Source organism: Macrosteles quadrilineatus, unplaced genomic scaffold (assembly GCF_028750875.1).
Source record: "Macrosteles quadrilineatus isolate MER2022 unplaced genomic scaffold, UCM_ALF_1.0 Scaffold_7__1_contigs__length_78375512, whole genome shotgun sequence".
In the NCBI taxonomy this organism is placed as follows: Eukaryota; Metazoa; Arthropoda; class Insecta; order Hemiptera; family Cicadellidae; genus Macrosteles; species Macrosteles quadrilineatus.
The window spans coordinates 77,988,965-78,010,502 of record NW_026542600.1 but is presented as its reverse complement, the minus strand read 5'-3'; the positions used below and the strand labels follow the sequence as shown (position 1 = coordinate 78,010,502).

General features: G+C 35.4%; 1 protein-coding gene across 1 annotated transcript in view; it reads right to left on the bottom strand.

Annotated features, from left to right (window-relative positions):
- Positions 1–555: 555 nt before the first annotated feature.
- The window catches only part of LOC128998008 (metal cation symporter ZIP14-like), a 46,804-nt gene continuing 25,821 nt past the window's right edge, over positions 556–21,538 (bottom strand). Inside the window, exons 6-8 of the mRNA XM_054423930.1 lie at positions 20,701–20,914; positions 18,977–19,161; positions 556–4,221 (exon numbers count right to left, since the gene is read on the bottom strand). Coding sequence (XP_054279905.1) covers positions 4,069–4,221; positions 18,977–19,161; positions 20,701–20,914 — 552 coding nt within the window. The 3' untranslated portion in view covers positions 556–4,068. The remainder of the gene's footprint in view (positions 4,222–18,976; positions 19,162–20,700; positions 20,915–21,538) is intronic.

Sequence of the window (21,538 nt, the reverse complement as noted above, 5' to 3'; positions counted from 1 at the left end):
TCTGGTAGGTCGAGTTTACATTAGTGCAACTAACTGATGATGAACGTTTGTTGACATCAAACAGTTAATGTGTTGTGCTATGACTTATTATTGTGTATTAATACTGGGGGCCTCATTGGCAAATTTGCCCGGGGCCCCTGAAGCCCAAAGTCCAGGCCTCTATGTTGTAGTGGTATGTTAAGGTTCTTGCCAAAACAGTCTCGACACCTAGAAGCATCAGTCCAACCAACATTGCATTGACATTGTTGTATGATCCTTCTTGCATCAAGAAATCCATTTAGAGAAGCATAAAAGATACTTTAAGAAAAAATTTATTCTGATATTGAAATCATATGGCCTGTTTTAGTTAAAAAAAAAACAATTAAATGTTTTTTAGAAAAACTATTACTTCAAAAATTTCTTAGTGAACATATATACGGCCTCTCTAATAATCTTAGAACTGTAAAAATATGTAAACTATTCCAGAGGTACACATATTGATTGAATAAAAGTAACTGATACATTTTAAAATATTTTCTTTGAAATAAGTACATTATTATTATTGACATAATGCATAGTTTAACAAAGAAATGTTTTTTTTTACATAAATAAAATCTATTACATTTATAATTAAGTAGATTTGTAATTTTACAAGAAATATAATTCAGTTAAAAATATCATATGGCTATCACAATAATGTATAAAATTAATTTAACAGTATTTGATACAGCTATAGGAAAAGATTCACAGTAGTTACATCGGAAGAATACCTTTGGCATACTCCTAATACCTATTTAAGTAACTAATGTTGAAACTAAAACAAAATAAAAATACTGAAAAAAACACACAGGATTAGAAACGAGGTTGCTTAAGGCAAAAATTATTTTGAGTAGATGCTATATAAAACTAGTAGTTAACTACAAACAGAGTATACTGTTACTAATTTAAACTACTTGTTTTTTTTTTAAAGCAAGACCTGTACAACTTATTAAAAGTACAGATTGTGTTTCTTGTCTATTTAGTAAATACAGTAGACTTCCTCTTATCCGGAATCCTCGGGACCGAGGCCAGTCCGGATAACGGGTTTTCCGGTAAAACCGACGTCCCAAAAAACTCGTTAAAATGGACAGTTATATTCTGTTATATTATATACAGTTATATTATATACTGTGATATTCTCAACTTAAATTTAGGAGAGCATTGTATTTGGACACGTGATCACTGGTCTCAAATATTTTCCACGAGAACAGTAGTTTCAGTACCACGCCACTCCCTGCCGATCTAGTCCGGTTAAACCAATGTGCTGATAACAATTGTCCGGTTAAACCGATGTCTGGTTAAAAGGTGTCCGGATTAGAGGGAATCTACTGTATTGGTATTCATGAGTGGCACAACTAACATTGATGTTTAAATGAAAGAGTTGATTTTTGTTATTTTAGTAATTAAGTGCCATCCATAAATGTTTCCTTGTTCGTCAGCAAGTAAAGTAAAACCTGTTGTGTACAAATTACACACAAATGGCACAAACAATTGTAATGGAATAATTAAGTAGAGAATTAAAGTAGTTAGGCATGCATACAAATTAATGTATCATGTAGGAATTGTATTAAATGGTATTCAATTATTTGTTATCTTTTTCACAACAAATCATCATTCTTAGACTAAAGTTGAGGTGATAAACCCCATAAACTTAAATTAAATTGTGTATTTTGATTTTGGCAATGATCTCTTGGCCCTATTTATATTTCAAATCCAGTTATTTTCCTAAAATTTACAATTTATAATGTAAATAAACATTTTAAGTTTGTTGTTATTAGAAACACTAAATTCCTGCTGAATACTGTTGAAAAATTAGACCACAGAGAAGTAAGATACAGAGGATACAAGCTTATGGGACAACCATGCACTTCTAGCTCTGGTATGTTGGGGCGGAAATGTACTTATACCGAGCAAGTAAGAGCCCGAATGGAGATGGCCACATAGCATTGTTGTACAGCAGTTGTAGCACACAGGATCTTCCTACAGTGTGAGTACTGTAGTACGTAATGGCGAGGGGGAAAGGAGAGCAGGAGAGGACAACGGATACCATTTGCTCTAGACACCAGCCACTGGTGCTAAACATCAGTTAAGTGTACCATTCTGTTTCTTACTTCTCTGCGATTAGACACATTTTTTCTTTAATGCTATACCGGTACTTAATATTATTTTGATAAGGTTGAATATTTATTATGTAGCCTAATTATTATTATTTATAATTCTGTAAATTAAATTATTAAATTTACTGTTCTGTACTTAATTATCTTTTCTTAGTCTTTGCATGCGTGTTTATTATCTCTTAAGGCCTACTGCTTGCTTAGTACTGTAAAGTTTAAATAATTTATAGCAAGCCTAAGAATTATGTCTGAAAAAATTACAGTACCTGACTATGTTTATTGCGTGATTGTAAATGCCGAATGACAATAAATTATGATTATGATTATTATAATACAAGTTTCTTTAGTTGTCAAATGTTAGGTAAACTTTAAAGTTTCAAATAACTGGCTGATCGGTGGGGTGTTAATTAGTACTATAAGAACAATCATTGTTCTATTCACATTACTGATCCTTTTGACGAGTAATTGCTAATTGGTGTTATGTTTATATACCTAGTATGGGCAAAATTACTTTTAGTGTCAATACTGATATTTAGCAGATACAATTTGTACAGTTAAATAAACTAGGGTCCAAAAAACATATTCCTGATAAACCTTTAAACACTTAAAAACTTGTTTATAATTTGAACGATTACAAATTATATGTATGTATACTACAATATTTACTGTTGATTAAATTGAAGGGGAACTGAAGTTTTCTAAATGCAAGTTAAATATGTCTTATGTAAAATGCTCAGTCTTAAGTACTAGACACAGTAAGTAAGTACAGGGATCTCAGTTTTATATGGCACTTCTTTAGCTGGGATTATCATTCTCTAACCTTATAAAATATATACCGTAGTGCTTGTAAGCAATCATGGGAATGTAATAATTTACTTATCGGGAAAAAGAGCTTTGTTGATTTAGTGCATATTTAGAACAACACTACCACTTCTACCAGTATGTTTTGATAAACAAAGTTTTCTGCAATGAACTTTCAAATGTTTAATTGATGACAACTATAGATTAAATATACTGTTCTGCAGAAATGTGCTTAGGCCCTATAATTTTTTTTTACCGTTTAGAAATGCCATTTGGCATTAGTTAGGACTACCTCACAAACAAATTAATAATCAACATTTGTCTAATTTGGCGATTTTTATTTTTTACTGATCTATAAAATTATCAGGTTTTGAGTATCTGAAAATCTTGACTGTATGTGAACCAAACTTTTATTTTATGATTTGAAATAAAATTCCACTCCTCAAAAATAAAAAAAAACCGTTTAACCATGTAGTTTTTAAAAATGATAAAAAGCTAGTTTGAATACGAGAGGTGTACAACTTTTAGAAGAAGAACTAATAGAAGAACAACTAATAGTGGGAGTTCCTAATTTATATAAAAGCATATTTTGTCTAAATTACATAACAAGCATTAGTAATCAAACATTGATAAACAAATCAAAGTAATAAAATCCAATATAAACATATTTCAACCAAAAACTATAAAAATAACATAATTAAAAGAACAAATACTATGGGAAAACAACTATAAAGAATACTACTACAACAAAGAGGCTAACATAACAATTAACTAAATAAAATTTTTTCATGCAAAACTATTTAATTATTTTAAACGTTTTATCTTAGTGTTTAACACTGTAACTTCTATCAATATTTTCTTTTTTAATTTTTTTTATGAGAGTAGCTAAATTAGTCCAAGTTTACAGTTAAATACAAACCGTACTATACAAATTTAAACTACAGTGACTTAAAGTCAACTGTTTGTCCATTTTTGATTCTATTTAAAACCCCTTACACAATGTTACAAACAAATGTTATAAAACTGAGATTTTTTACTAATACCTTAGGATAAGTAATTATTACCTCATTGAATTATAAAACATAAATCGTACACAGTCTATGACAAAAGTAAACTATGCTAGTTACTATGGGGACTATGTAAAGTCTATATAGTCTTGGTAGCGGGCAAGTAGGTAAAGTACTAGCACGCCAGTCCCCATCCCTAGGTTCTGCAATAGCAGGGTCCAAAGGGCACTACCTACACTCTTCTTACTGGCCTCCTCAGCCACCTCATTCATCTCAGGAACCTGCAACAAATAGTAGGAATTAATCTACAAATGTATTAGTTTATTTGTAGATACATTCAGTTGATCATATGTTTGGTTTGGAAAGTTGATCTGCTCCTGGCTGACGTCTGCCCGGTGACTTGTCTCTCTGTCAGTACAGTTTCAGAAAGGGGAGGTTGACAATCGACACAATATCTGAAGTACAAAGAGCAGTTGAATGTGCTTCTTGTAAGGTTAGATGTCAAGAATGCAAGAATCAAGAATTTATTACAACAAATTACAAAAAGAACATTTTGTATAGTTGAGGTCAATATGAGAGTAACTTAGGCTAAGAAGTCTCAGTAATCTGCAAGGATAAAATGTCCGGTGGTTAGCATTAGGGCCTATAACATTCAATAACTAGGCTACTTTAAATAATTTAAACAACAAAGTAAGTTACACAGATTTAAGGCCTACATCAGTCAGAAACTAAAAACTAATATCAATGTCAGACATGAAAAATTCACTTAAACTATAAAAAGGGTGATTTAATAACCAGCAAAAAAGTTTACTTTTAAATAACTTAAGATCAACACAGCAGTGTGCCTCAGCTGGCAAACGATTAAACATCTTTAACCCTATATAAGAAAAAGATTCTTGTGACTTTGTTAGCCTGACTAAAGGTAACTCTAAATTATTCCTATGTCTAGTAAAATAACTATGTGAATGTGATCTCAAGGCTACAGCATTAATATTAACTTTTACATAAACAAGACACACATAAATAAATAAATTAAAAACAGTGAGTATTTTTTCCTGAATAAACAAGGGTTTGCAATGGGCTCTGTACTTAGAAAAAGTAATGATTCTTAAAGCCTTCTTTTGTAGGAGCAAGATTCTGCTAACATCATGGCCACAGCCCCACAGCAAAATACCGTAGCTTAAAATACTATTAAAGAAGGCAAAGTAGGCCATCCGTAGGTAGTGTCTAGGGATTAATTTTTTAAGCTTGCGGAGTAAGTAAATAACTCTTGAGAGCCTACTACAAACATGGTCAATGTGCACACTCCAGCCTAATTTAGAATCCAGGTATATACCCAATAATTTAACATTATCACAGAGTTGAGGAAAGTTTAAATCATGGTTACTTAAACTAAATAAAATAGATTGAGTCTTACTATTATTCAATAGAAAACCGCTACTTTTGAACCAATCGTTACATTCAATGAGACAGTTGGACATATAAACATTAAGATTATCTAAACTGTGATTAGGTCTACTGCAGAAAACAGTTGAATCATCAGCAAAAATTATAGAATTACAATTTACATTAACAGGCAAGTCATTAATGCATAATTAATGCAACTTAGAACTAATACAACTAAGAATAGAAATGGGCCAAGGACCGATCCCTGGGGCACGCCACTCTTCACTACCGACACCTCAGAGAGCTTATTGTTATACAAGACTTTCTGTGTGCGGTTGGCCAAATAGGTCCGAAAAAAGTTTAGCTCAACACCTCTTATGCCGTATTGTTCAAGTTTTGTGAGAAGGATGTCGTGCGGAACACAGTCGAAAGCCTTTGAAAGGTCACACATGGTAGTGAGTGTGCTTTCATGCTTTTCAAAACCATTTAAAGCAGCAACAACAAGGCTACCAACTGCGTCCACAGTTGACAGTCCCCCTCGAAAGCCGAATTGGGATTTAGAAAACAAATTGTTGGATTCAAAAAATTTAGTTACCTGGTGTATCACAGCCTTTTCCAAAATTTTTGAGAAGATCGGTACAACGGAGATCGGTCGATAGCTCTCAGGAAAAAAATCACCTTTTTTTAAAATAGGCACAACTTTAGATAATTTAAGGGATTCTGGAAAATTACCAGACATTAAACAAATATTGATACAAAGGGTAAGTGGGGATAATATCACAGATAGCACTTCCTTGATGAGAACACTGCTGATATCAAAGATATCACAGCTTTTACTATTTCTTAAGCCAATCACAATATTTGCTACTTCCTCACTAGACACTGGCTTCAGAGTGAAATCTGGTACGTTGATGGGCACCTTCATCATATTTTTAGCAGCAGCAATGGAAGGCGGCACTTGGTTACGGACATCATCAACCGAAGAGACGAAGAAGTCACTGAAGATCTGCGAAGTCAGTGAGTCAGCCGATGGAGTAGTTTTCCCCGTCGATGAATTATTAATTAACTCCCATGCACGTTTGCATTGGTTGGGCGCATAGGATATATTGTCAGCATTAGACTTGAGTTTTGCCTGGTTAAGAGCTCTCCGATAACTTGCTTTTGCTTCGACATATCTCTGTTTAGCAGTGACAACTAAAACATTATACCTTTCTGCCCACTGCCAAAAATCGTAAAGCTTTTCAACTTCTCTTCGCTGTTGGGTTAGTTCATGACTGTACCATTTCATTTTAGTTTTATTCTTACTGTTCATAGGCTTAACAGTCTTAAAGGGGAAGCATTCCTTCATAGCATCCAGAAAAGTAGAGAGAAACTTGCAAAAGATGTCGTCCTTATGATTAGATAACACTTCATCCCAGTTTACGTTTAACAGAACCAACTTGAAAGATTCTATTTTAGGTCTACTGAAGTCCCTGATCAGCTTAGGAGTAGGTTTTACATGGTCGATATTTTCAGCCAGACAGATCGATGTTAACAGAGCATTGTGGTCAGACAAGGGTGGTGAGAGAACTGAAGTGTTTGCATCTTCTTCAGGTAAGTCTGTAACCACATTATCAATGCAAGCACCTCCACGGGTAGGCTTAAAGTTTAAACAACGACAGTTAGAAGAACGCAGGACATCAAGAAAGTTTACAGTAAGGCTATCCTTAGAGTGAACGTCAATATTAAAATCGCCACAAGCTATAATTGGTAGGCCAGCTTGTGATAAATATATCATTAGTCTATCAAATCCATCCAGGAAAACATTGTGGTTACTATTGGGGACCCTATACAATGATGCTAGGATTAATTCCACAGTGGGCTGCTGCATACTAACCTTCACACATACAACTTCAAAGTCACTCTCAATACAGTAACTGCTCACATCAATTTCTTGGTAAATTAGGCCGCACTTTGTGTATATAGCAACACCACCTCTGGTCTTATCAGTTCGGCAAAACATCGATGCACAATTGTAGCCCTCGATAACCGCTAAGTCTCTGTTGGACTCAGTAAACCAATGCTCACACACACAGAGGATGCCTACGTCATTAAGGTTCATTAATACCTCTACTTCGTTAATTTTATTGGCTAAGGACTGAGCATTAACAGAGAGAATATTCAGCACTTTATTGGATTGACCCCTTAAGGCAGACTCCAAAACACTTACCCTGTGGATAACTGGGTCTGTATGTTCGAGTTTAAATTACCGGTACTTGCCCTGGAAGATTTGATTGCTCTGGTAATGAACTTTGATACATAAATATCCCTGGGCCAGAAATCTGAGGTGTAAGCTTCGTTTAACAGGCTTGCCGGAATTCCAACTTTAAAAGAAGAGTAATCTTCGGGATGTCTGGACGTTAACTGCTCCACAACATATTCGGCTTCTTTTCTGCTGATAAGATAATCCTTCACATCAGTTTCCTTAGTGTTAGGTCCAAAACGAGAGACAAACAGAAAAACCTTTCTGCTCGCAGTTGTGAGGTTATGTGACACAGTCGAGCTACCTGTTATAAATTGTCCACTTCTATTCTTAATAGGCCTGTGGCCCTTGACATTTTCGTTTGATGCACTCTGATTCAGACTCGACACATTTCTACCTCTTTTCCGCGGTCTAACCTTCTGAAAACTCTCACCGTCATTGCTTGGTGTAGGCTCTTGGCTGCCATCAATAGTTGTATGTAGGCCTACATTTCCATCTTGAGATGAGTTAGAGTTAGTACTCTCCCAAACTGTCCCAGTGGTCAGATTTGTGACACCCTCAGACTGGTTTACGTTACTAATTGAATTGGAAATACTAGTATCGGGCCCTAGGCTACGAGATACATTGGACCCATTACAATTACGATCACCCGTCACTGTTTGTTTAGTGTTAGGCTTGTCATTTGCAGTAGACAAATGGAGACCTTTGTTTGTTGCTAGAGCCGACCTAGGCCGATGACCGATGTTGGATGTAGGCCTACTGGTAGTTATTTTATTGGTAGAAGAGAGATCTAGGCCTGATCTTGATAGGCTGTGAGCACTAGGACCACCCACAGTTTCACTAACTCTAGGACGTTTTAACATTCCAGCATATGATATGCCATCGTTAAGTAATAAATCACCAATAGCTTCTTCTTGGCTAGTCAAAGCAGAGGTTAGTCTGACATTGTCAGACTGGAGTTCACTAAGTTGTTTTCTCATTTCAACTTGATTCTTTTTGAGTTCAAACATTTGATCAGTTAAAATTTTGATATGATCAAAACAGCGGCAACAATTTTCACTTTCACTATCCTTTAATTCAATATTAACGATTTGATTACCAGTGTTGCTTTCCTTGGCCTTTAGGTTAGAACGAGAGCAAAGGCTACATAACCATGAAGACTCGACACCAATATTACCAATATCTTTATTGGATTTACCCGCACATTCAAAATGGAACCAAGAATTACAATTTCCTTGACATTGAATTCCACCGGTACTTTTAGTTACGTTTTTACTACAGCTTCCACATTTAACCAACTGTCTTCCACCCGCCATCTTGATTTTTTTTTTAAAGGCCATCTTGAATGCCTTTAGCTCGGTGAGATATGTCGGTATGTTGATCAGGTTGAGGAACAGCTCCTGTGTCCCAGCGTATCTGTTAAGGCTTATTGAGTGCTGCAGAAATCTTACTTACAAAACCAAAGATGGATCGTGGGCGATGGATGTCACTTACTGTGCCGCAAAATGGTGATTTTTTTTTTTACGGAGGGCCAGGCTTACAAATGACCATAGGATTGCATCACAGCTGGCACAGCTTATTGTGCACCCTCATTCACAGGTCCTCATTCTCTGTCAAATCCCAGGTCCTTGGCAAAACATGAGATCCTTTTGACTATGGTAACCTGTTCTTCCCTTTGATCTCCAGTCAATATGCCTAGAGATCTCATACGCAGACCTTGTAAGGCTGGGCCCATAAATATCACATCGAACGCTATCTCCTCCTCCTCGCCACATTTCCTACATAAGAGGCTTTCAACTTAAATACCCATCTTGTGTAGATGTCCGCGGAATACCCAATTGCCACTGATGAAGCAAACCACCTTCTGCAGGGTCTTCCTATTCAGCCCAAGGGCATCTGCCGCTATCACACCGGTAGGTGTCTGCGCATTCTCTTTGACTGTATGTTGCCTTCTGTTCTTTCCCAGCTCCTTCGATGTTCTATGACGATCCACTGGCGAACAGCTACGTGTGCTGTGTTGTATACAATACCAAAAGTCGGCTCTGGACCCATGAGCGGGCTTTCAACTCCTTTGTCAACTCTCTCATTGCCAGCAATACCTTTGTGTTCTGGAACCCAAATAAGGATAACCTTGTTGTTCTCTCCCTGGGCTTTCATGGCCTGATGACAGTCCCATACTGCCTTAGAGGTAAAGTAAAAACTGTCAAGTACCATTAGCACTGCTTTTCTGTCCGAGTTCATGTATATGGTGTGGCCTGTCAGACCTCGCTTCAAACACACTCTTGCACACTCAGACAGGGCAACAACTTCTGCCTGGAATACAATGGCCAGTTTCCCCAGGCTTACGCAAAACTGCGCCTTGGGTACATATATTCTTGCCCCAGTGCCCGTTGGCTTTTTCGAGCCATCCGTATAGCCTACCAAGTGATCCCCCTTTTCATGTCTTCAGGCTCACCTTTATCCCAGGCAGCCCAGACAACAATGTTGAAATTGTATGGCTTTTCTAGATCTGTGATCTTCACCATCCTGTCTGGTAACCATTTCCAAGGTGTCCATCTGCACATTGTCCACAATTCTTGTATGCTCAATGGAAGAATTATACTTTCAGTTACCACTGCAAACTATTCTGTAGGCAGCCATCCTTGCCTCCCCTTTCACAATGATGTCGAGAGGTGGCAGGTTTAGCACTACTTCCAGGGCTGCAGTTGGTGTGCCTCTCATGGCTCCTGTGATGCTAAGGCATGCCACTCACTGGATATTTTGTAGTTTCTTTACAGCGGTAGTTTGCATTACCTTGGTCCACCAGACCACCGAGCCATACACCATCATCGGTCTTGCAACCCTAGTGTATAGCCAGTTAGTCATTTGTGGGCTTAGACCCCATGGGCCCTTTTTTTTGAAATGGTTGACTGTTGAGTTGAGTGTTGAGTCACTCACTTTCCAATCGTTTAGTATTTTTCAAACGATTGACAGTTGACTTATCCAACCAAAACTACTCACCAACTATTGAGCTGTTGATTTTAGATGGTTGACTGCACTTTCTTCTTCCTCTCTCGGCAAATTTGCTCTATTTGTGCGCCATATTGTTATTGCTTTGGTTAATTGATAAAATTAATGGAATATTATAGTCCAGGACCTGACTAGGGTTCTGTGTGCATGTCGTGTATAGAGAATTTTGCTTTTGCATTTCAATATAGGTGTCTTAGGAAGTGTTTTCCACTCGGGTGTCAAGTTCGCACCTAGTACGTTTTCCAGCTATGACGTCATCAAAATGGCGGCCATTGATTTTTTTAAATCGTATATTTCGCTAACTATTTGTCGGATCGGAATGAACTTTTTTTTGTTTGAAAGATAATTTTAAATGCTACCTGTTTTACATTTACACATTTGTTGTATGTTTAGTACATTCTTCGTAATTTTGCAAAAACCTGTATTTTTAAATATTTTTGAGTTATTTTTGTTTGTAACGTTTTATTGATACAATTTATCAAAAACCACCAATGAAAAAAGTTGTAGAACATTTAAAAATCTTTACAAAAATACCAAATTCGATATGTTTTACTCAAAAGATTACGTCAAAAAACTAGATAAATCTCATAAAAACACCAATTTTGGTGCAAAAACGCCTATTAGTCCGGCATCTAGGGCAGTTCGCAAGTCTTATAAAGACAGTTTCGCCATTCAATGTTGATGTATGTGTCTAAATAAGTGTTTTCAACTCGGGTGTCACGTCTGCACCCACTGCAGTTTCCGGTTATGACGTCATTAAAATGGCAGAAAGGGCTATATTAAAAATAACTATATATTACATACCATGTATCGGATTGGAATGAACTTTTTTTTGTTTGAAAGATAAGTTTACATGCTATCTTTCTTACATTTACACTTTTGTTTTATGTTTAGTACATTTTTCGTAATTTTGCAAAAACCTATATTTTTAAACATTTTTGTGTTATTTTTGTCGATAACGTTTTATTGATTCAATATATCAGAAATAACTTAAAGACAAAGTTGTAGCACGTTAAAAGAGCTTTACAAAAATACCAAATTCGATATGCTTTACTCAAAAGATCACGTCAAGAATCTAGAAAATCTTACAAAACAACCTAATTTGGCGCAAAAACGCATATAAATCCGACATCGATGGCTGTGTACGAGTCATATATATCAAATCAAATCAAATCAAATCATCTTTATTCCATAGACACAAATTGTGAAAAGTACAATAGTGTATAGGCTGCGTCAACAATATAATACAACTTAAAACTAATCTAAGGTTGAGGCAAAATTATCTTCTATTTTATAAAAACAGTTTTTTAGAAGAATTCTCTTGATGGCTACTTTAAAAACATTTAATGGTAACTTTTTAACTTTAACTGGTAACTTGTTGTACAATTTGGTAGCGGTATATTTGAAGCTAGCTTGAGTGGTGGCATAAAGGCACTGATCTATTCTTAAATTATTACAATTCCTTGTGGCATACTTGTGCACATCCTTATTACAAAGTAAAATATCACAGTTGTTTTTAACATATAACAGACATTGAAAAATATAAATACAGGTTAAGGGCATCACAGACAATTTCTTAAATATAGGCTTACAATGACTACGTGGTGGAGCATTACTTAACAGTCTAATGGCTCTTTTTTGTAAAACAAACAAGATGTTGGCATGGCTACAATTAGCCCAGAGAATGGCACTATATACTAAATGACAATGAACATAACTAAAATACACAGTTAACAATACATCTGGAGAAACAATTGATTTTAAATTTCTTAAAATAAAAATTCCTTTGGAGAGTTTTGGAGCGATAAAATCAATATGGGAAAACCATTTTAGGTTGCTCTGTATCATCACACCTAAGAATTTGACTGGAGTTTGAGAATTCTTAGAGTTACCATAGGTCATTTCCAGATTTTGAGTTTTGTTTACGTTAAGAGACAGCTTATTGGCCTTACACCAGTCGGACATTGTTTTAACAGACTCAGAAATTACACTGTCCTGCATACACTTAGTAGACTTGATATTCAAACACACATCGTCTGCATACATAAAACATGAAACATCATTACTTTGGACATTAAAAGGTAAGTCATTAACATAAATAATGAAGAGTAGGGGGCCTAAAATGGACCCTTGTGGCACTCCGTGGGGAGTGTGTTTAAGCTCTGACAGTGAATCCTGGAAATAAACAGCCTGGAATCTGTTGCTCAGATATGACTCAATCAAAGACACGGCATTATCACAAAAACCAAATGACTTTAGTTTTCCTAGTAAAACACTGTGAGACACAGTGTCGAAGGCCCTTGAGAGATCAAAAAATTTTGAGCAAACACCTTGTTTTCTTTCCATGGCCTCTAGAGTGTCCTGAATGTAATTTAAGACCGCCTCCGTCGTGGATCGGTGCTTGCGGAAACCAAATTGCGCACACGAAAGCAAACCGTTTGAATCCAGAAAGTTAACTATTTGCCATGAAAGCACCCTCTCAATGACCTTCGACAGAGTGGGCACCAAGGCCACAGGCCTATAATTGCTAACATCCAATCTATTACCTTTTTTAAATATTGGAATTATCTTAGAAATTTTAAGTTTGTCTGGGAAAGTTTTTCCCGTAATACAGGAGTTAATGATGTGTGCAATGACTTCGCATAAATAATCACTACCAAACTTTAGAATCTGAGAACTTAAACCAAAAATATCAAGACTGCTGCTGCTGCTTAAAGACAAAATAGCTTTATGTACACATTCTACTGATACCTCACAAAATTCAAATTTAACATTACACAAAGGAACACTAGACATATACTCATCGGCACTGGTTAAACTAACAGGAATGTTATCAACAATATCATCAATACTACTTACAAAAAAAGAGTTAAAATTTTCTGAGTTTAAAGGTGAATCAACATCTGGTAATATAACAACTGGGCGCTCATTTGTTGAGATATTTTTTCTAATAATATTCCACATTACCCTGGGCTTGTTGCAGGCATTAGAAATACATGAGTTATTGAACAATAACTTAGCTTCCTTTACTTTCTTATTATAGACCTTTGTTAATAACTTGTACCTAACCTTAAAAGCTTCACAACCAGTATCTTTACTTAGATAAAAATAATTTAAACATTCTTCTTTTAACTTCCTAAGTTCACCAGTATACCAATTACCAATGTGTTTGCGTGGTTTAGCAGATCTTGGCCTAACGTAAGGAAAACAACAATTTACAAAAATAATGACTAGATTAAGAAATAACAATATCTTAGTATTTACATCATCTGCGCTGTAGATTTCATTCCAGTTTGTATCCTTGATATGATTACAAAAAACACCAGCGTTATCGCCTGACACCCTGCGCCTAGACTGTGACGCACCCATGGACCTCGGAGGATGTGACTGTGTGGAAGCAGGAGCCAAGTCCAAACACATAGACGAACTTACGATGTAGTGATCAGACGCCGTAGTCGGAATAACAGTAGCCTTCCACCTCGAGGGATGCAAATTGGTTACATAATTGTCAATGCACGAACCATCAAGCATATTTAAAAGGCTGGGTCGAGTTACTTCGTCTCTTAGCATAATGTTGAGCCCAAAACTTGTAATTAAGTTACAAAAATCTTGACAGACATGAGACACGTTATCTTTAACATCGATGTTGAAGTCACCAGCTATAAGAACATCACATTCCAAGGATGCTGTTACAGTTAAAAGTTCTTCGAATTTGAGCAAGAATAACTCAGTATTGTCTTTGTCTGGAATTCGATAAATGCACACCAATAAAATCTTCGGATTGTCTAGGAAGAGAGCACTAATTTCAAAAACATTTACCAAGGCTAAACTGGTAATAATAGGCGCAGGAGACCAATTAATAGCATTGTTGTCCCTAATAAATATTGCTGAACCTCCTCTTTCTAACCGAGGCCTACTAAAGCTTGAACATAGTGTAAAGTTTTCTAGATGTAATGATTTTATGTCAGAATCCAAAAGCCAATGTTCAGTAATAAAAACAACATCACTGTTTTCGTCATTAGCAAATATTTTAACGAAGTTGACCTTGTCACAAAGATTACGGCAGTTCCATAGCAAGGTATTGAAGTTAAAACTGTTTAGGCCTAGGCCTACGTCAATTATATGTGCACAAGGGTTGGCTACGTCTGTGCTTACCTGGTTTTCAAAGTCAGTCACATTGGAGGTACAACTCGTTTGTCCTGTAAGTTTAAAGATTTCTTGACAACAAACCTGTACACAAACACTCCCTTCGGTCAGGTTTATACACTACTTCATCAATCCTGGAAGGAATGGTGACTTTGAATGAACAGTATTCCTCCGGGTACTTAGAATTTAGTGATTCTACTTTAAACGATTCATTGCTAAATTTTTCTAATAGGAAAGATTCCAAATCCTTAGAGTCAGTGTCCGGTGATAGCCTAGATACAAACAGGAACGACTTCTTTTCGGCAGTTTTAAGCCTATCGCCATCAGCTGCACTTAAACTTCCAGTAATAAATTTAGGTTTGTTATTGTTTTGATTTTGTCTGTAACTGACATTCCCAACGCCACGGCCTCCATTATTCTGACTTTTCTGTTGATGTTGTTGAAAGTCACGACGCATATTTCGCTTCCGATAGGAGACTGTCTGGAACGAATCGGATTCAGCTGCCATCTCACTCCTATTTGACTCCGCTGCTGCAGATTCAGACTTGGATGTAGCCGGTCGGCCTTCTGGGTTTCGAAGCAACGAGCTCGTCATAGTCGACTCTTTTACTCTATGACCACTAACAACAGATTTGTCACTAGCTGTCTGTTCAACGTTGTTGTTGTTGTTGTTGTTGGCATTTTCATTACTGTCAAGCATACTAGGGTTAGGTTTAAGAATATCCTTATCGATAAGATTACAATTTAAGGAAGTTAGATTTTGAATACTACCTTCACCTCTCTTTAAATTCTGTGATTTTAGTTTGCTAGCATACGTGTTATTAGTAGACTTGTCAAAAACGATATCACCAATGATTTCAGACTGGTGTTTCAGTCCGTTCTTCAGCTTGTCATTTTCACTGAGTAAAAACATAATTTGCTCACTCATCTTGTTTTGCGTGATAATTAAATTGCACACTTTATCCGAGAGGGATTGAAATGAGTCATCAGAATATGGTACATCACATTCGTCGTCATTTTTCACAGAACTTGCTGAGCAGGGAGCAGACGACGGCGGCGGCATCGTTACAGATGACGACCGGCACGTTTCACACTTGAAAAAAGCCTTATCTCCTAACTCCTTAAAAATATTTAACTCTTCGTTTGATAGACCGGCACACGAAATGTGAAACCACGACAGACAATATCCAAAACACTTGATACATTTACTGTTCTTCGTAATATTTCTTTTGCAATCAGCCGAGCCACATCTAGTAGGCGCCATCTTGATGACGCAAAAAAAAGCGTACTATAGACAGTTTTACCATTCAATGTTGATGTATGTGTCTAAAGAAGTGTTTTTAACTCGGGTGTCACGTCTGGACCCACTGCAGTTTCCGGTTATGATGTCTTTAAAATTGCTACATGTTACGATTTCCCCAGCTATTTTACTTAAAATAAGACCATTACCCTCTTTTATGCAAATAAAAGCACAACAAATCAATGTAATTAGTCCATAGGAATGTTTCCACTATATAAATACCCCCGGTGCAGCAATCCTGTCGACTAAGCGAATTTCCATTTGCCTGGATTAATTTTCAATTAATCTATTAAATTAATATTAAATTAACAACTCAAACAATGTTAATTTAATAGATTGATTAAAAATCACTCCAGGCAAATGGAAATTTGCTTAGTCGACAGGATTGCTGCACCGGGGGTATTTATATAGTGGAAACATTCCTATGGACTAATTACATTGATTTGTTGTGCTTTTATTTGCATAAAAGAGGGTAATGGTCTTATTTTAAGTAAAATAGCTGGGGAAATCGTAACATGTAGCAATTTTAAAGACATCATAACCGGAAACTGCAGTGGGTCCAGACGTGACACCCGAGTTAAAAACACTTCTTTAGACACATACATCAACATTGAATGGTAAAACTGTCTATATATGACTCGTACACAGCCATCGATGTCGGATTTATATGCGTTTTTGCGCCAAATTAGGTTGTTTTGTAAGATTTTCTAGTTTCTTGACGTGATCTTTTGAGTAAAGCATATCGAATTTGGTATTTTTGTAAAGCTCTTTTAACGTGCTACAACTTTGCCTTTAAGTTATTTCTGATATATTGAATCAATAAAACGTTATCGACAAAAATAACACAAAAATGTTTAAAAATATAGGTTTTTGCAAAATTACGAAAAATGTACTAAACATAAAACAAAAGTGTAAATGTAAGAAAGATAGCATGTAAACTTATCTTTCAAACAAAAAAAAGTTCATTCCGATCCGATACATGGTATGTAATATATAGTTATTTTTAATATAGCCCTTTCTGCCATTTTAATGACGTCATAACCGGAAACTGCAGTGGGTGCAGACGTGACACCCGAGTTGAAAACACTTATTTAGACACATATATCAACATTGAATGGCGAAACTGTCTTTATAAGACTTGCGAACTGCCCTAGATGCCGGACTAATAGGCGTTTTTGCACCAAAATTGGTGTTTTTATGAGATTTATCTAGTTTTTTGACGTAATCTTTTGAGTAAAACATATCGAATTTGGTATTTTTGTAAAGATTTTTAAATGTTCTACAACTTTTTTCATTGGTGGTTTTTGATAAATTGTATCAATAAAACGTTACAAACAAAAATAACTCAAAAATATTTAAAAATACAGGTTTTTGCAAAATTACGAAGAATGTACTAAACAGCAGGAAGATTAAGAAAAAATAGGTAATAGGTGTACAGTAAACAAACTAATTGTTAATATTAAAAAACTAAATGTATTGATTTTTCATGTAAAGCAAATGAATTTTATCTTGTTCTTAAGTGTCATGCACATTGTTGTATTTATAGTTTCAATTGTCATAAAATTGAAATTTGTGAAAAAGTTAAATATTTAGGCTTAATAATTGATAAAAAGTTTAAATGGAACCATCATGTAGAATATTTAAATTTAAAACTTAGAAAGATTAACAATTTATTATATTTTGTAAGGAGTTATGTTAGTCCTGAGTATCTGAAAACTTTGTACACAGCATGGTTTGAGTCTACAATGCGTCTTACACACTGGGGAGGCACTTATCAAACAACTCTTTTGCCAATTTCAATGTCACAAAGATTTGCCTTACGAAACATATCTAATAAAACAAAGTATGAAAGTATAACTTACATGTTCAAAGAACTAGATATATTGACTGTTTCACAATTGTAAATTTTTTCTTTCATTAATTTTGTAATAAAAAACCACAGTTCGTATGACATTAAGAACTATCAAAGATGTACAAGAGCCTCAAAAAAATGTACACTTGAAGTTCCATGTTTTAAACGTGATATGTCAAGGAATCAGTTGTGCTACTCGTCAATAATGATTTTCAATAAATTTTCCGAAACAATTATTAACCTTTTAAATAGTTCCTATAATGTAACTAGTGTTAAGGAAAAAAAAAATACTTTGTAAAATCTTTATAATTTATAAATGAAATAACTTTTTTCATTTGTATTTTATTGTTCTTTATTGCATGTGTTTTTTACAGTAAAGTAAAAAAAAACCTCTGTCATTGTTGTAAGCTTGGATACCATTATTATTTATTGTATTTGTGTATTGTTATCAACAGTGAATAGACTCTGCCAGTAACAACATTGTAGAATTGCATGTACCTAAAGATTTCCTCGCACGTGCGTGTGCACAAGAGGATGTGAAATATTTAGCATGATGTTGCATGAAATAAAGGTTTTTTAATTGAATTCAATTTGGTTACTAATTGCGATTAGAGGTTAGGTATTTGTTGTCGTTGTCATTGCACCCAATACTTTATTCAATTGTTTTGGTTTTCTGTAGATTACATTTTTATTTATTGTCTCAATACTAGACTATCAAAAACCAAATCAACAATAAAACATTTAGGACAAAAAAATTCCGGCACGGTTAAAGAAATATCATAATTGTCTCCTGCAATTGAGGCAAAATCCTGAACATACTGCTCCTCGTGTAATCCGACATTTTCCTTGTTCTAGCCAAGGCCCAAATTCCGTAGATGACGGATAAGTGTGGTTGTACTGTATAGTTGATGTTTTTTAGGTTTAAAATGTATGAGTCAAAGTTACATATTCATGTTATGATGTCAGGGTAAGGAATCCAAGTTATTTTAGTTTTGGATGCATAATATACATTTTATTATAACCGGGTTTATTTCGTTTAGGTTTTGGGATTTAAAAATTCTTGTTTTGACCATCGTTAGTTGATTTAAAGTGTTTACTTACCATATCTACTAATGCAATATAAAGGAACATTCCAGCTGCAAAGCCGAATATATAGACACTGGCTTCGACTTCTCCCAACAGAATTCCTACGAAGAGACCAAGATAGCAGGTGCAGGCTGACAGGAAGTTGTAAAGCAAGGCCTGACGCATAGTCATGCCAGCGTTGAGAAGCACAGCAAAATCACCTGTACAAACCATTTAGCACACCTTAAAATGAAATATAAAAAAAATGCCTGTCCTCTACCATTTAACTAGTGACCAAATAAATTTTACATTTCACTTCAGTAAATGAAGTTCTTAACTGAGACAACGAGTTCCATCACAGTATCTGAAAACGATGTAAGAGGAAATCGACACTTCAGCCAAGTATAAATCATGTCCTGAGGTAAGATTGCTTTGGTCTAATGCGTTACCCCTATTGAAGTCCATTGCCAGTTAATGGACATAAATGGAGAAAAGTGTTTGGACGTAGAAATGAGCATAAAGAAGAAGGTAATTTGCGGGTGGTTGTTAAAATTTGCATAATGTTTAGTGAGAGGCTGCCCTCGTTCATCACTTTCTTTTGAGAAAGTGACCAAAGATAAGGAAATTTTTCAATACAGAACACGATGTGACTGAACGAAATGTGAGACTACCAAGGACAATGGCAAACCTTGGTAGTCTTAAAAATGCCAATTAGCAAGCAAAGTTTCCTCAATTTCAATTACTTTCTCAATGGAAAGTCCTGCTGTCGACTTTACTCACGACAGCTGTTTCAGTTCAGTCAGAGAGAATCAACACATAGCGATAAAAATACATCGCTAAACTAAATGGCTGTCTCCAATAGTCACCATGAAGCCATGAATTACCTGGACAATTAGTATAAGTAAGCTGGGGCATTGATCATGCGTATATAAAAATAACGAACAAAGCTTAGCGCCTACAAACTCGCCTGATTTTGGGCGGGCGACACTCGTACGCATCAGAAAACCTGCCCAATATGGGGTGGGCGATACTTAGAGGGTTAAAGGATCAACCATTGTTATATACTCACAAAGTGTGTTTATAGTTAATGATATTATAAAGTATGGCCAATAGGTTATCAACTTCTTAAGCTGCTAATGAAATGTACATAAAGCCTATCACGAGTTAGAAAACGCGAGTTACACTTGTACCATTGACTATATAAACTTTAGGCCTATATGTATTTATATATTCAATGCTTGTACCATCTGGCAACATTGCCCTCAATCTGACAACATGGCGGCAAGTGATAAGCCTCTATCATTCAACTAGAGTTCTGTTCTACTAAACTGTCAGTTGAACACGTCATTGTTGTGGAATGCAAAGGCAAGCTATTTTGGATTATAAAACTATTACGAATGTGAGATAATGAACTTGGAATTATTTATCTTAACTGACTTCAGATTATTACAAATAAACTATGATGTGCCACTCTTTACAACCTTCAACGTTAGTTGAGTTTAGCATCATAATTAACCTCACTTTTCAGAATCGGTATCGAGTACAATGAAGCAAAGTATCGAGAATCGGCAATTCTTCGATACCACTTCGATACATAATCGAGGTATCGAGAATCGGAATTGGCCCATCCCTAATTATTATTATTAAAACAATGCCAATTTTTAAATACAAATTTTTTAGGACCTTTTAGTGACAATTCAGATCCTTACAAAGCTCTAAAACAACATGTAAGTAACTTCATTCCACAACCACTAACTCACCCAACTCGTGAGGAAACTCTTCACACATGACAGCTACGCTGATACTGATCCCGGTTAGTATACTCTCATTGAACGCAGCTCCGATTGACAGTCCATCAATGAAGTTGTGTATTCCATCTCCAAATATAACCATCCACGCGACTGTAGCGATCACATTGTCTGAGTTCTTTTGGAAGCCCAGCACATGATCTGTACCGTGGCAATGTTTTGGTTTCTGTAAAAATGTCATTATGAAAAGATCATAAATTAAAGAATGAGGTGAAATTGTATTCAGGGCCATTTATTCAGTCTTTAAACAATACATTATTGTAATTTACATCGTCAATATTATTGTAAAAATATATAAGCTGCAATACTCATATACTTAATAGAATTAGACATGAAAAAAATCCAAATTATTGGCTATCCTTCAATCCATCATCACGCTTTCAAAATATTAAACTTAATATAGCTATAAACTACTGGTTTAAAGGTAAACACACTTTGCTCAACATCCATGACACCATATTTTCGGGATGTTTTGAACATTTATGATTTATCAACATGATTTCATCGATTGATCAAAAATCATAACTAGCAAATGTCAATAAAAATACTTGCTAAATACATGTTATGATTGTATGCAAAATTAAGTCAAGAATGGAAAATCTCAGAAACAATTACTGGGTCCTTTTACCAGAAATATTCCCTGCTAGGTAAACACCAACAAAAAAAAAAACATGTAAATTTGGTATATGGCTCGAACCTCAATTTCAACGTCTCTGATTGAATGGTTACTGTTTTCTTATTGATTTGATGTTTAATCAATATGAATGTTATACTTGAATAATATATATAT